Genomic DNA, 16,615 nt, shown 5'->3' on the forward strand with positions numbered 1-16,615 from the left:
ATTGTTTAGATGAGCTATGACAAGTTGGAGTGTGGCTAAGTTGTTCGTGTGCACGCACACACACACACACACACACACACACACACACACACACACACACACACACACACACACACACACACACACACACACACACACACACACACACACATTGTTTCCTACAAATGATGTAAAATGTAAAATAACACTTGTATCACATGCTTGGGTGACTCGAATTAACTTGGGGTAAATTTTTAGAGCTTAAATAAGCAAGAGAAACCATTACCGAAGCCATGGAGCCATTAGCACAAGTGGCATAATCATTTTTCTCCTGCTAAGTTAACTCACATCATGAGCTTCATTAGGGCCAATCTAATCATTGACCATTGATTCATTGGAGTAACTAAGGTGATTGCCATTATATAGCAGTTTATGAAGCCACATACAATCAATATTGCCAAAAATGCCTAAGTTTAGGACTTATCATGCTTGATATTGAACAAGTGATGACTCCTATTGTAACCCATTTTGTAAATGTATTTTTTTTTTGATTGGTCTAATGTAAAATAAGGGTTTCACATCATGATTGAATGGACAAGTTAGATTGAACCACATATTGAGGTTAGTGTCATATGGAAAGATGCTCAAAAGTATGACTAATTATAATAAATTAGCTACTAGATTTTTGATTTAAACATCGAACGTGACCCTTGACCAATATTATTGAACTCAATATATGCATAAACTATATTGGTGATGCATTATCTATTGACTTCATTGTGCAATGAGTAACCAAAATGTATTCAAAGGCCGAATTTTGCATGATCTTGATGATATTAATGATTGGTCATTCACAAGGGGCATAGATCCACTAATTTCATTGATTCTTTTGAGCTTTCATTTGTATAAAAGCATTTTCTTATTAGATTTTTTTTAAAAAAAACTCTGACCTCATTATTGTTAACTTCAACATTGCAATTGTTTGCAACACTGATCACTCACAACCAAGAACTTAATAATACTATATCAAAATAGGAGTAAAAATCCACAAAAAAAATCTTATCAATAAATCAAAATGAAAATTATTGAACAAGTCAAAAAACTTAGATAAGCTTTGCATGTAACTAGAGTAAGAGACAAAAAGATGATCAAGATATTCAAACGTTTGATGATCGTTGCATAGATTAGCTCCAACCAACCTAGATTTTTGTTTTTTGAGTCGGGTGCCTAATGAGGCTCAAAGGCAAAACCCTGTATCACTAGCTTATACGTGATGTCCTCTTCAATCACGCATCTCGCTTTCACTACTTCCTTTAGGATCATGTTCCTTGGAAGACTCCACTTATCGACCAAATGATAAAGTGTGAGTAGGCACATAGCACCCTAGTTCAGGGCTCTAAGTAGTGTTGGACTCTCACCAGCTAAAATCGCCAATCTCGTCAAATTCCCTTAAAGGTATGACATACCCCAAGGTTGGGTGTTGGCTCTAGAAAACCAACCTAGATCATATTACTAGTTGCTTAGTTTCGAAATTAGAGTTAATTAGGCTATTAGCGTCATCCCATGTGAGTGTACAAGCATGTGGTGTTTCAATTGATAAAAGTAGTGCTAGATCATTTTGGAGGCTTTTTTCCTCAAGCAACACCTTCACGAGTAAAGGAATGATCATCGCACACAATCTTACAATAGCAACATAAGGACGCTACAAATGTAATTTTCTAGATTGCATTTTGAACAATACATAATATGTTGTTGGTTATGACTAGAAAATTGTACCTTTATGTCTTGCTTTATGAACGTTATTATAAACTAGGTTGCTAATTCATGTGTAAGATATTTTCACGTTCATACTAACAAAAACCATCTTTTGCCTCACTCTGCACTTGCCCACCTTGCTTTGCTACCTACCATACCCTATGCTTGCTTTTGTTCCTCATCCCACCCGTGACTTTGCACAAACAGGAAGCAAGAGATATCATCATCTTGACGTAGAAAGAGCTATTACGTGGTGCTCACTGAGAGAGAGAGAGAGAGAGAGAGAGAGAGAGAGAGAGAGAGAGAGAGAGCATGGGCACATGAGCCACTTCTAATGGGATTTGTGATAGGATTGGCTTAGGTGGCAATGTGACCCTCGACTTTTCCATATTGAAAATGCAATCGGAGATTTTTTTTTTGTTTGATGGAATGTATGCATATGCACAATCAAGTAATAGTAAGATAAGCTCTAGTAGTAAATCAGTTGTCTCCACATCCTCCATGGATCCACTTCTTGACCCTACTATAGCCTACCAAAGAGAAATCCAAAAATGTACCCCAACTAATGAGGCTGTGTTTGATTGGGTGGGCATGGGCAAGTAGCCAATTATCCTTACTTTTTCCATGCCTCTAACAAGCAAACTCCAACCAGACTTGCTCATGTGCCTAGCCTAAGAGAGAGATGAGAAAAATTACAAATGAGAGGAGAGGAGGGAGAAAAAGAAAGGAGATGATAGGAACAAGGGGGGAGAGAGAGAGAGAGAGAGAGAGAGAGAGAGAGAGAGAGAGAGAGAGAGAGAGTTGGGAGAGAAAACAAATGCAAAATCGTACGATCCCAAGCCCCAATAAGTGGGGTTGGGAAGTGAAATTATGGTACAATAGCATGGAAACTTTGCTTCACATTGTGATGCAACATGTGCGAAGTTGTCACAAAGAGGCTTAGCATTCCTTGCATACAAACAACACAATTTGTATTACTTGGAACATGTGAGTCCCACTTACATTGCTTGGAACACAAGGCACACAATTACATATTGCTTTGAACATGTGAATCCCACTTACATTGCTTGGAACACAAGGCACACAATTACATATTGCTTTGAACATGTGAATCCCTTTTGTTGCTTGCAAGAATTTACTATGCATAGGATTAAGATGTTCTTTTATGTCAAATGAGATTCTAAGTTCATGTTGAGTATTGTGAGGAAGATAACCATATTTGTTCATCAAATTTCAATTTGCAATGAGTTAAAAAACAATATAAGTTCCTCGAATTGGTATCTTATTCTAGAGATGCCAAGTATTAGAATTTCTCTATGTTAACCATGGCTCTATCATTGTTAGCAAAACTTTTGTTGTGCATAAACTGTAATCTAAGCCATGGATATTAAATGTAGCTATTGCTTGGTGTCTCTATATGAAAATAAGACAAATTTTGTTGTTCTTGGCATGTTGTAAAGCATGTTCGTAGGGTTTGAACATAACTATTTGTTGACATTCATGGCTTGACATAGGCTTGCTTAGGAAAGTCTTCATGTGCCCTACAAGTCAACTCAACGATTTTTGGTATAGATCCATGTCCAGGGGAAAAGAAGACCCTCTCGGTTCAAGCACAATGTACTTCCGTACCTTCTTCGACACGCTAAAACCACGTGTTATATATGGTGTATTCCAATCTATTTCCAACATCAATTCTTTCACCTAATGGTGATGAAGCAAGTGGCTAAGAAGATATTTGTTTGCAAGAAAGTTTCTTTGAGCATGGAGGCTTGACTTTCCCTTAGGATTTTAGCTCAAGATTATTTAATTTGCATATGCAAATTTATTGTTTATGACACTTGCAACATTCTTTCTTGAAATTTTGAATAATATGTCAACATTTTCAATCATTAATCATCTTGTTGTCCATTGTGAAGTAAATTTGTAGGCACCATAAGTAATTTGACCAAATATTGGCTTTTGCAATCTTTATTGGTTTATGTAAGAGAACAAGAAGTGAAACCTTGATGTGGTCCACCAAAGACATATTGACCATACAAAAGTGAACTTTGAGTTGTACATGTATTTAAAATAAGGAATCTGTTATCAACTTTCTTAAATGAGTATCTCTACTATATTCTAGAGCTCTACTATATTCTAGAGCTTACTTTGAGATCATGCATGATTCCAAAAAAGTACCCATTGGTAAGATGGTTTCCATAAGTGTATTGAAGTCTAATAATAGTAGGCATAATAATAACAAGAATGTGTGAACTTGTGTATGGAGTTATCAAATCTAAGGTGAGCCAAATCAAAGGAAAGTTTGCACACATTTACTAAATACATGAATGGAAAAAAACCCAAATAAGTTGTATCTGATAAAATATAAGAGTATTGTAAGTGGGATGTTCTTTGTCTTTTTGCTCTTGCCCTCTCACGTGCAAGACATAACTTCAACTTACAACGTTACATCAAGAATAATGTTGAACTTTAATAATACGCATTATAATAACATGAATATGTGAACTTGTGCATGGAACTATCAAGTCTAAGATAAGCCAAATGAGAGGAATGTTTGCAAACATTTAAGAAAATCGTGTGGGGAAAAACCCAATAAGGTGTGTTTGGTAAAATGCGATAGTAGTAGAGGTGTGGAGAGTTGTATGACATGTGTAGAAACACACAATGTAAATTGAAGTTCCTCTATATTGAGGAGGAACCCCTCTCCACATATGCTAATGAATAACAAAACGTGTGTTAGGCTTGGATAGTTTCTTACTGCAACTAGGATGTTCTTCACCTTTTTGCTCTTGCCCTCTCATATCCAAGACATAACTTTAGCTTCTTATAGTGTTACATCAATATGATAAATCGTACATAGATTCTTTTTTGGTTGGCTTTTTGCCTCTCAATATTGCTTTACATTATTGTAGCTATCACCTTTTATACATTATTGCTCTCAATAATGTGACCTTTCATCCATCACACAACGAACTTTGAGAAATTAGATTAAATTATACTATTGAGCTATTCTATTATTGTTGGGTTGCGTTATAGGTGAATCATGGATTGGGAGGGGGCAATGGGCACGATTAATATCATGCAATGAATCTAAATATTATAAAAGAGGCTTTATTCAAAAAATAGTTGTAGTTTTGAGCTTTAATGATCTTTTCTTTTTTGTACTTTTGTAATTCACCTTTGTATCCTCCATCTTTATCCAAGTAATACCCACCATCACACATATATCCTCACTCTAAATCAACTTGTATGTGAAATATCTTTAACTACCTACTCAAGCATTGTTTATTTAAGCTCATGCATTCCTTAAGAAATAAAGCATGTTGAAATCACCATTGCTTAATAAACACCCATATTCCAAAACATACATTTGCTATAGAACAATAAGGCTCTATTGGGCTCTCCTATCACAAGTTTTTGTGTTTATGCTAAAATACTATGTTGGATTGTTGCCAATTTCATGTACTTCAACATTGACCACATTTTTCGAGAAGCATACTTTGAATCAAGTACAAATTTTTTAGTTGAAGTAATAACATGAAAGAGTAGTTTGAGAGGGAACAATTATAAAGATATATTAGGGGTAGTGATAGTTGTCAAACCATCGAATCTATTTGAGCACAACCTAGAACAAAAGCTCTCTATTAAAGACCTATGAGGAGAAACCCTCTATCATAGACCATGTTATTGATCTACCACGCACTTGAAACATAAGTACTTGCATATCTAAACTCAAAACAAACATACATGAAATGTAACATCCTTTACAATCATGAGAGGTGTGAAATATCGTATAATGTGATGTGTAAAAGCCCATTGGCCACTAAGTTCAAAATCACATGTGATTGGGAAATAATCATATTCTATTGCACCAATTAGTGTGTATATCCAATACAACATGATTTTGATTACGACCAAAATATTTTGCATTTAAGGCATACTTTTTAACATGATTTTGATTATGATCAACATATTTTGCATTTAAGGCATACTCTTTTACGACCAACATAATCATACTCTTTTACAGCTATGGGTGTGCGTATCCAATATAGATGGATTTTGATTATGACCAACATAATCGTACTCTTTTACAACAATTGGTGTGCATACCCAATACAACATGATTTTGGTTACGACCAACATATTCTACATTTAAGGCATGATTGAATTTTTAAGAAGTTGAACATTGCAACCAAGTAGCAATACCAATATGTTTGTTTTATGTGAAGTGCAAGTATATAAATTAGGAGAGTGTGCATACGTAATTTTGTGATTTGACAAGCTCAACAAGCTAAATAGTCTTGGCAAAAGTTTGCTTACAATCCTATAAGAGGACTTCTCTTATTATTAGTGGTGAGTTGGATAGAGCCTTTAATTATGCTAAGAAGATGGATACTTTCTCCGTCAATGACTAAGATGCTTCCTTTTGAGATAGCTCTTCTTATGTACCAACCATTTAGCAAAATAAAGTTGAAATTTTTGGTGAAGAAAAAAAAAATGTCAAAGCCTCGAACTTATGCTCATCCTTGAGCATACACGAGACATGTCTCAATTGACATGGTCCAATGTGGGTTATAATTGGCCCAACTACACTCATCATTCCAATGACAGCAAGCATATGCACCTTCATATGCTCCTTGCTCAATAACAAGGCCCAATCAAACACTAATGTCCACAAATAGCAACACTCCTCTTACTTGAGTATTCTTTCATACTCAAAATTAACAAATGAAGAGGTAAATTTATAAAAAAATCTTTAATCTCTATTAGCAGCTTCTTTGATGACGACGTTGGCAACACGTGCTTACACTTTCTCCGTCAATGACTAAGATGGTTCCTTTTGAGATAGATCTTCTTATGTACCAACCATTTAGCAAAATAAAGTTGAAATTTGTGGTGAAGAAAACAAAAATGTCAAAGCCTACTTATGCTCATCCTTGAGCATACACGAGACATGTCTCAATTGACATGGTCCAATGTGGGTTATAACTGGCCCAACTACACTCATCATTCCAATGATAGCAAGCATATGCACCTTCATATGCTCCTTGCTCAATAACAAGGCCCAATCAAACACTAATGTCCACAAATAGCAACCCTCCTCTTACTTGAGTATTCTTTCATACTCAAAATTAACAAATGAAGAGGTAAATTTATCAAAAATCTTTAACCTCTATTAGCAGCTTCTTTGATGACGACGTTGGCAACACGTGCTTATTGAAGACTCCCCTTCTAGCTTTCATGAATAAGTAAACTAGTAACAATCTTGAACAATGCTAGCTCCATAAAACTTCATCTCTTTCGAGATTGTGAACCATAATAATGAGTGTGCAATATTTTTAATGAAAGAATGGCTAAAACATACAAAGACTGAATGTGATAAAAGGGCATACAATGATATCTACATATATAAATACACCATGATCAAGAGCCCTAAGCATGGCTTTGATACCATGTTAACAATCCAAATGTCGAGCTAAACATGGATTGTTAGATGAATAGCACATAGATAATCAAGGAGGATTATAATAGACTAAGAAAGACATGGTTACAAACTTATTGCACACTCAATAATGATAAGTCATATTTCACATAGGCAATGCTACAATACAAGGCTTCTTTAAATAGATAGCATTTTGCCCTTTCACTCATACAAGTAGCCATATTAGGTGGGATCCTTATCTTGAATTTTCCATAGTCAATACTTATCTACTACTCACCTTGCACCTTTAGGGTATTGTCACACACATATACACACACCCATAAATACTAAGCTTACATTCTCAACACGCCCTCTTAAGCAAGGTGTTTACTTTACCCTATCACTCATCCAATGTAGCATTGCACAACCACAATTGCTACCTCTTAGCATGGTAGCCATAACTTGAGGTAAGGGTCAACATCCCACCTTCTCTTGCTTTTTCCTCAAATCTATGAGGACTTTCAACCATTGCATGGTGACCTCTGAGGGGTAGAAGAAATAAGCAAAGCCCCAGGACAACAGCCCACTATTTGTAACACATTTTTAGTGGCCTATCCTACCTAGTCTACATTAGCCATTTGCCTCGGACAATTCTCTTACTTCTTGCTCAGACATTGGGCATTGTTCCCAGCACCTTGGTCTATGTCATGGGCACAATTCAAGGCAAAGATGATGGCTCATTGATTGTCATTTGTGGATAGACCTACTATTCATAATTTAGAGCAGATATCATTTGAATGTTTATGCTTCTTTGATGCTTACTCAATGGAGTTTTAGTACTAGAATGATATATTGATGCTTGGAGATGCTCTATTGATTGATTAGAGCTCATTTTGCTTAGTAATTGGAAGCTTCTTTTATGTTATAGATAGTCGAGAGCAAGCACATGCTTTGAATTTTAGTGAAATCTATGCTTTCATGCCATTCAAGAATACTCTTGGATCATATAAATGCTTGCCACTGCTAGTCATGTTGGATATACTCTTCCTTGAGCTTGAGCTTTGATTTTTAAAGCTCTTTTACATTCATACTTGGTAGAGGTTGCATGGTCAGTGATCTATCATTTATAGGCTTGAATGATTATGTCATTTATAGGCTTTTGAATGTATTACTTGTTGGTATCTTTGGGCTTCTGGATGTTATGAGACACATTAATCAAGCTTGCTTTGCTTTGGGATATTATGGTTTGCTTCTAGTGGAAGTACTTTGAGATTTTATCACGTAGCTTGGTATTTTAGAGATTGTGAGATCTCTCTACATACTCATTGGTTTATGTAAATATTGTCCTTGTAGTTATTGATCACTGTGGGTTGATGGTTATTTGATTTTTTGCTATAATTAGAGTTGTCTATATGCTCTTTATTTTGTAATCATTATGATAGGTGTTCTTAGTGCTTTTGAGGATAGTGCTATCTTTAAGATTGATAAGTTGGATGGCAATAACTTTAACTATTGAAAGACACAAATTTGACAAGTCTTGGCCGAAAAGAAGCAAGTTAAGCCATTCGAACACAAAGGTGTAAAGAAAAAACACATGGATATTGATGTTTGGGTAGATTAAGTCTATATTTTTTGTTCCCTCTCCCTAAGTCATGGGAAGCTTTCCATACATAGGTGACTACTTCACCTGATTTACACACACAAAGGGCACCCCCTAGCTGAATGATGCGGCTCTACGGCTCTCCTACACCCTAGAGATTGGCCTCAGGATCCACCGTCTCACACATAACGAACAACAAAACATAGTTCACTCTTTTGATGTTGCACAATCAAAGAGATATATTTATTTTCTCACACAATTTTCCCCCATATAAATTGATCTAACTACAGCAAGAGAAATCTCTTTCGTTCAATCATATGTTAGTATTTCGGAAGCCAGGTGCTATGCATTCAGGAGTTGATCATTGATACCATGTTTAATGTACATGTAGTGTTGAATGTTCCAGCGTACTCAAACAATTTTCAAATAATAGGCATCCATGTGTTGTGCGAAGACATTCTTTTCATGTTTTCTTCTAATGCAATGCAGCGATGAGAAAATGGAACTAGCCTATCATGTGCCTCGACTCCTTTAGATATTCAACAAAAATGTTGCACTTCAATGCACAATCATTCATTCTTCTTTATGGAAAAACTTGGCATTTTGGTCCTCATTTGACACTTATTTATTATGTGGAGTGTTCTTTATGTTATATGCAAATTCCCCCATAGAAACACCTCCTAAATGGCCATACATATGGATGTATTCTACTATTTTTCTCATTTTTTGGAATTAAAACCAATTTTTAACTATTCTTCTCTAAAGTTTCTTAATTATTTCTATTATAAACTCATTTTTTGTATTTTCTAATCACACAATAGCAAAGACCAACCATGGCAATGAGTATATACTATTTTATCCACATACAATATTACTTTTCACCATTTTCATAAATTATTATTATATTTCTCAATTTCACGTGTCTTGCATGTACTATACAATTAAATTAATTTTTGCATTATGGCAGCGAGACATTCTAAAATTTTGGTCTTGTAGTCCTTAAACATAACACATCTCACTTCCATGTGTCGAATTTCAGTCCATATGCATCTCAATTTTATGATGAAAACAATAATAGAATTGAATTTCCTTTAAAAGCACAACTTATCACAAGAAAACCGCTTAATTTTTTATGATTTCAGAGATGCATAGACCACTCGCTAACACTCCACACAGACACTACCAACCACCTTCATGCTCCCTCACTCCATTTCTTGCATCTTGTCGCGATATTATGGCAAGAGAAAAAGAGGAGAGAGAGATATAGATTTTTCAACTTTCAACATAGTACATCATTTCTTGCACTTGTCGTGGCGATTTGAGGTGAAGAATTGCAAGATCTCATGTCCAGGGTTGCTCCTCTTGATTTGATTGATTGCCAAATCCCATTTTTTAGGCCATGAGGGGGTGCACCGAAAAATGCGCCCTCCCCCTCCCCCCTTCACATTGGGTTTTTTGGGATTTTTCTATTTTAATCCTTTTAACCACTTAATTAATAACTTATCTAGTTCATGCTTCGTGTGTTTTCAATGTTTGTAAGTGGTTTGATCGAAATCGAAGGCCTAAATGAACTCAGATTCAAATATGAAAAGATAGGCACATTCCTAGCATCATTTCCTACTGAGTTAGTCTCCCTTGACACTTTTTTGACTTTTGGATCAAATAGCTACTTTGTAATGTGAAAGTTGCACCTCTTTAAATGGGCCATCTAATGAACTCAGATTGACAAATTGACACTTCCAATGTGTTCCAAACCACCTTCATTGGCTTAGAACATTTTGGTGCCCCTTCAGTTTACTCGCAAATGCTTCATTTCTTGCTTCTTTTTTGGCTCCTAATTACAGCTCTTATTGGCAACCATGGGATAGGGTGACTTAGCCCATTGAACCCATGAAAAGATCTGCACACAAAGAAAACATAGAGAGTATCAAGCTACCTCAAATAAAATACACAACATAACATGACACAGCTCTCATCCTACCCCTTGACAAAATCAAGGCATGAATTCCATGAGGGATAGACTAAGCACAATCTAATAAAGAGATCAATAGCTAGTTGTGAACCAATTGGTCCAACATAGACTGACGAAAAGAACTATCAAAGAAGTCATTCAAAGTGGTGGTTTGACCCACCTATCTAACCTGGGACAACTGGCTTAGGAACCAATTGGTCCAACACAGACCGGTGAAAAGAACTATCAAAGAAGTCATCTGAAGTGTTAGTTTGACCCACCTATATGACCTAGGACAATTGCCTTAGGAACTCCTATTAGGCAACTACTTCTATAGCAAGCATGTCTCATTTATATAATTTTTTATTTTGGCTCAATCTCTATTTTTCATGATTTTGTACTCGGATGTGCAAAAAGGAGAGAGGTAAGTACTCCTATAGCATGTCTCATTTATATAAATTTTCATTTTGGCTCAATCTCTATTTTTCATTATTTTGTATTTGGACGTGTAAAAAGGAGAGAGTTGAGCATATTGTGACCCAAGGAGAATAGGCCATCGGAGCCTCCTTGGTATCCAAGAACCTACCAAGCTCTTATGAGGCAACACAAAATTTTTCTTTTTATTTTCACTCATTTTTATTTTCGCTCCAACCATCCTTATTTTCTTTTGCCTAAATGTCACCTCTAGGAAGACAAGGCATTGGCCCCGGGTTTGTTGACTCTTCCTCAGGAATCCACCAAGCCTTTGCAAGGTAATGAATATTTTCTCTTTTGATTTTTTTTTCCCATTTCCTTTATTGTCTTATTTCAAGGGCTAGAATCCCTTTTTACACATCTTCGTATTATATATATTTCAGATATATTTATCATTTTTCTCTTTTATTTATCAGGCTTCCCTAACTGTCTTACAACTAATTGAGATTCCTAGAACCAGCTCCCTAGTAAGCTAGTAGGACAAGGTAACTAGGGCTACCCTCTAAGACAAAGTTTATATGCCCAATAATGTCTTCATAGGGGGCGAACAACTACTCAAACCTCCCTAAATATACCTAACCTAATGCTAGGACTTCATGCCTTGGCAGCCGATCCGCAACAAAAGAAAGAAAAATCTCCAAAATACACATAATACATTCTACTTAAGAGAAAAGAACTTGGAAAGGAAAGATATCACCTGGACTAGCCATAAAAAGCTTCCATGTAGCAATTGGCTCCTTCCATGTGCTCCTTTAAATAATGCACTTGCACCAAATAGACACATGGCCCTCTTGGCCTAACAAAATATAACCATAAAGCACACATTCAACAACCTTCTATTGAAAGCAAACCCTTCGTCCCCACCTAAACCCTACTAAAGCACAAAACTAGACCAAGGGGATGGGCTACTCACACCCTATACTAAATACATCAAATTGTTAGCTAAGCCCCTTGTATACGTGATAAGGGGAGTCTGACAAATATGCCATTGAATGATCTGATGTATCCATGAAAGAATAGGAAGATCTTTGTTGTGCCTCCAAGCGCTTGTACTCTACGTGTCACTGTCTCATGCAATGTATAAATACACCACTATATATCCTCTGGGAGCCCAATGATTCGCAACCTCTGCATGAGTCTTGCATGTGGTACCATATCAAAAGCTTTGTGGAAATCCACAAAAAAACAATAGACTTTTGCCTTTGTGATCATCCCTCCTCAATCAAGGCCCTCAGCATGAATATATGGCCTAATGTATTGTATCCTTGGTGGAAGCCAGGTTGTCCTGCAGACAACTTGAGGACCCCTAGGTGTTGTGTTGTGATTGTGAGCACTTTTTCCTTTTTCTTTCATTGTTTCTTTCTTTCTTTTCTTATATTGTCATTTCTTTTTGTTTTTTCTTTTTTCTTCTTCTCCTTCTCTCTATCTCTCTCTCTTTTGGAAATAAACCATTGCAATACATTGAGGCCATCATCCTTTCATTTAGACTGGAAAATATAGATAGTCAAAGGCTGTGAAAATGGATATTACAATGATGATTGTGTTACTAGCCTCGTTGCTAGGGGAACAGTTGTGAGGATTTGGAGATACACTTGAGATTTTTCCAAACCTCTTTGTGACATGCAATGTCGGTACAATAGAGGTAATAACTGATGTGAGCCAAATGTAGAGTTTGACCTAGAAAGAGAGAGTAGCCCAATGAATATGCTTTGGGCTATGCTAAAATGCAGTGTGGGCGTTCTGCAAGGGTGCTTTTCTCTTTTGGAAGTGAGGCTTCTGTCATGGCTCTTTGTGAGGTTGATGGTCTGGAGGTGACTTGGACATTGAACTCTTTCATACAAAGACATGTGTTGTCCTGCATCCACTTGACACATTGTGAGAGTATATGCAAGTCACATGCATCAACTTTAATGAATAGATGCAATGCAAAAAGACATTACTTTATCTAAATCCTATGGTGTTGACTGCGATGCATATCATAAAGATGTAATATGTATTAATAGCAGGTAATGAAAGTTTGTACAGTCGGGGAGCCTGTCCCTTTAACCACATAAGGACAAAAAGTTATGGCAAGATGGCATTTGGTAAGTAGCTTATACAACATAGAGATTATTCTATTTATACGAGGCGGGGTGAGTTCGGGTGATCAGGCAATTGGGGCAGTGCTGGCGGTGGGCTCCTGTTAGGCTAGGCAGGGAAGACATTGGCTGGGACCCATAAGGCTTTGTTGCTATTGCTTCATGGTTCTCCTCGGATGTGATTAGTGTAGTTTTGTCACCCTGTTGTGACAATGTTACATCCACTCTTGATGAGTCAATGTGAGTTCTATTGTCAGTGGATTGAGTGTTGCAAGCAACCGTTGATGGTAATGGTTGCTTAGACTTCTTAGAAGACATGGATGCGTCTGAGGTTTCACCGTTGTTAGGAGAGATGGTGATGGGTTCATTGGTGGATGGACTTGATGTTTTATTCCTCAGCTCTTCAGTGCTCTTGGTCTCAATCTTCTTGGCAACTATCACCACTTGCAACTGCCGTCGTTGTTTCCATTGTTTTCTCCTCTTTTTCTTAGGCAATTGAGGTGTATCCCTTGAAGACTTGGGACCCTGAACTAGGTCAGCCATTGATGTGCTTGGTTGGGCAGCATCAGTATTCTCTTTCTCTAGTGTGTCCTCATGGGATATAGCTGCGGCGGCCGGTTGAACAGCCTTGTGGGGTTGTGAGAGTACAATTGCCTCCCCTCTTGGGGAGTCTAGCTCTTTGGTCAATTCTCCCTAGTTTGGCTCCTCATCCGATTCCTATTTGGAAATAGAAGTCGCTAGTTCAGTGGGCTGGCTATTGTTGGTGGATTGCGGTGCCAAGTCCTTAGGCAGCTCGGAAGTGGTCGTGTCTTTTATTTCCCATTGAGCATTCACTTGTGTAGGTTAAGCATTAGTTGAGCCAGTCACAATGGATTGCACAGGCATATCCTTAGGTTGAGAGCTAAGGGTGGTGTCATGTCCCACCTCTTGGACATTTGGAAGCTTCAATAGAGATAGAGATTGGAATCGAGTAGCCGCACTTGACGAATGTTGTTGTACTTCCTGTGTCCAGTGCTTCGTCACTCCAATGTGTTTGACTCGAGACTTGTTTTTTCATTTGGATTTCCTCCTGTGCTTCTTTGCTCTTGATATGTCTTGGCCATTAGCTGTCAGAGGTGGTTTAGCAAGGTTTTTGGCACCCAAATCCATCGGTTACCTATGTAATACCCTTGAGCATGTAGCAACGCTTTGGATATCCATTGTGTCATGAAGAGGACATGAGAGAGAAGAAGAAGAGAGAGAGAGTGCAGAAGAGAGAGAAAGACTGTAGGAAGAGAGAGAAAGAGAGTGATGAGGAGATAGAAAGACTAGAAAAGGAGAGAGAAATACAAAAAAAGAGAGGAAGAAGCCATGAAAGCTTGGAGAGAGAGGTGAAGATGAAAGGAGACTTGTATTATAATCCGATGGTCCAAAAATCAAGTCCCTGACACCTTATATACCAGCCACCAGTGTAGCTAGTATTTTCCCATTATTAAATCCCCCTCTCTTACATTCCATCCCCACCTAAAGGTTTTTGCCCTCAAAAACAATTTGGGCACTTATGATAACTAGAGAGGAGCAGATTAGAGTACTACTCTACTGCATTATTACAAGGGTATACTAATGAATGAAGAGGTATTATTGTAGATGATGGGTCATTGGGGTATGTACGATATATGGACCTTATTGGGGAATTATAAAAATAAATTTTGATCCAAATATCTTGAGTAAATGCGAGCTGCAGATAGTGAACAACAAATTGTTTACTACATGGCCCTACTGTAATAAATCTGTCATAACTTTCTATAGTAGGAGACTCCAATCGGGATGTAGTATATATCAAAACGAAGCTCTCGAGGAGTACTTTCACCCATGTATGATGCCCATTGCTATCCATAGTATAGAATAAAATTTTCTTTGAAGCAAAGAGCTATCTGTAGTCAATCTAAGAGAAAACAGGGCTATAGTTAGCTAGATTTCAACCAAATCTGCTTCTAGTAGGTATGGAAACTCCTCCAAAACTGAAGCTGGTCTCGAAGAAGCTTCCTCAAGTGGTAAACCTCACCACTTAATCAAGTATTCCATGATGGAGCGAGAGCAAAGCTTCTTTTCCCTTTGTCCTATGACTTGCTGGGGGTATGTATTGAATGATGAATTCTTCATCTATCAGTGGTAGCTCCTCAATATAATCCACTGATGATCCAATGAAGGGCTTCAATTGACTCACATGGAAGACATTATGTTAAGAGTGGAAAAAGACTGAATTTTTGACTGATTTTTGTTGTTTTTGAGGACTGAATGATTGATTTTTGATGGATTTAAAGTGATCTATGGTTGTTAATGAAAGTATTTGAGAGTATTTTGGATGATATTGATTATGCTTTGAAAGTTCATGATGATTCTCAGTGGAGATATGAAGCTCTATGAGGTTCTTTAAAGGTTCTGATTGGTTATGTATACCTTCTGTATAGCTTCTGTTTTATTCTGATTTTCTTCCGTATGAAGCATGGATTTGATTGATGAAGATTGAGATCTTTTAGAAGCTTATTAAATAGTTTTTGATAGTATGGAATGGTTTGAGTATGAGTTATGAGGTTCTGATAACCTTCTGTAACCTTCTATAACCCTCTGTAGACCTTCTGTAGAGCCTCTGTCTCTGCTCTGTCTCTGTACTGTAACTGTACTATAGCTACTCTGGTATTGTACTGTAGCTGCTCTGGTATTGTACTATAACTGTTCTGTAGACCTTCTGTAAGTGTTCGATAGAAAGTATGTGTGACTTTGGAAAAGTTTTCTAACCTTTGGAAATGATGAATCTAAGTTCAAAAGAGCTAAAACAAATGGAAGAAGCAGCTGCTGAAGACTGAAGAGAAGACTAAGTGATAGTGACAATAGTGAGCTGTGAAAAGACACTGTAGTGGCTCTGGTGACTCTTCATATCAGACATACCTCTTGGGAGGTGCATCCACGACCTAAGAAGGATTATTGAGAGTTATTAAGAGAGTATTGTAGTGAGGAGATGATGTACTATTGAGAGAGAGAGAGAGAGAGAGAGAGAGAGAGAGAGAGAGAGAGCCAAATCTATCAAAATAGTGTAACTGTATATAAAAGATTGAGAGAGAGGATTGTGAAGACATTGAAGATGAGTGTTATGTGATTGATTTCCATTCAAAAATGGTGTATTCTTTTGTGTTCTTTTTTATATTGAAGAATTCTATGAAGATGTTGGAGATTATGGTTGATTCTATCAAATCCGTGGGAGAAATCTACTATGATGCTGCGTGAAGAATTGTTGTTTTCTTTGTTTTGATGATCAAAAGAATGAAATAAAAGCTTATTGATGTTACAAGAGAGATTTTCTTGCAAGAGAATTCCCT

The 16,615-nt window shown here is 37.0% G+C and overlaps 1 protein-coding gene across 1 annotated transcript in view; it reads left to right on the plus strand.

Annotated features, from left to right (window-relative positions):
• Positions 1-3,606, plus strand: part of LOC148034635 (beta-galactosidase-like) — a 96,299-nt gene extending 92,693 nt beyond the window's left edge. Inside the window, exon 19 of the mRNA XM_087679561.1 lies at positions 3,249-3,606. Coding sequence (XP_087535687.1) covers positions 3,249-3,380 — 132 coding nt within the window. The 3' untranslated portion in view covers positions 3,381-3,606. The remainder of the gene's footprint in view (positions 1-3,248) is intronic.
• The last annotated feature ends 13,009 nt before the right edge of the window (positions 3,607-16,615 follow it).

This window comes from Lygodium microphyllum, chromosome 6 (assembly GCF_053477565.2).
Source record: "Lygodium microphyllum isolate KBCC chromosome 6, Lygodium_microphyllum_v1.1.10, whole genome shotgun sequence".
In the NCBI taxonomy this organism is placed as follows: domain Eukaryota; kingdom Viridiplantae; phylum Streptophyta; class Polypodiopsida; order Schizaeales; family Lygodiaceae; genus Lygodium; species Lygodium microphyllum.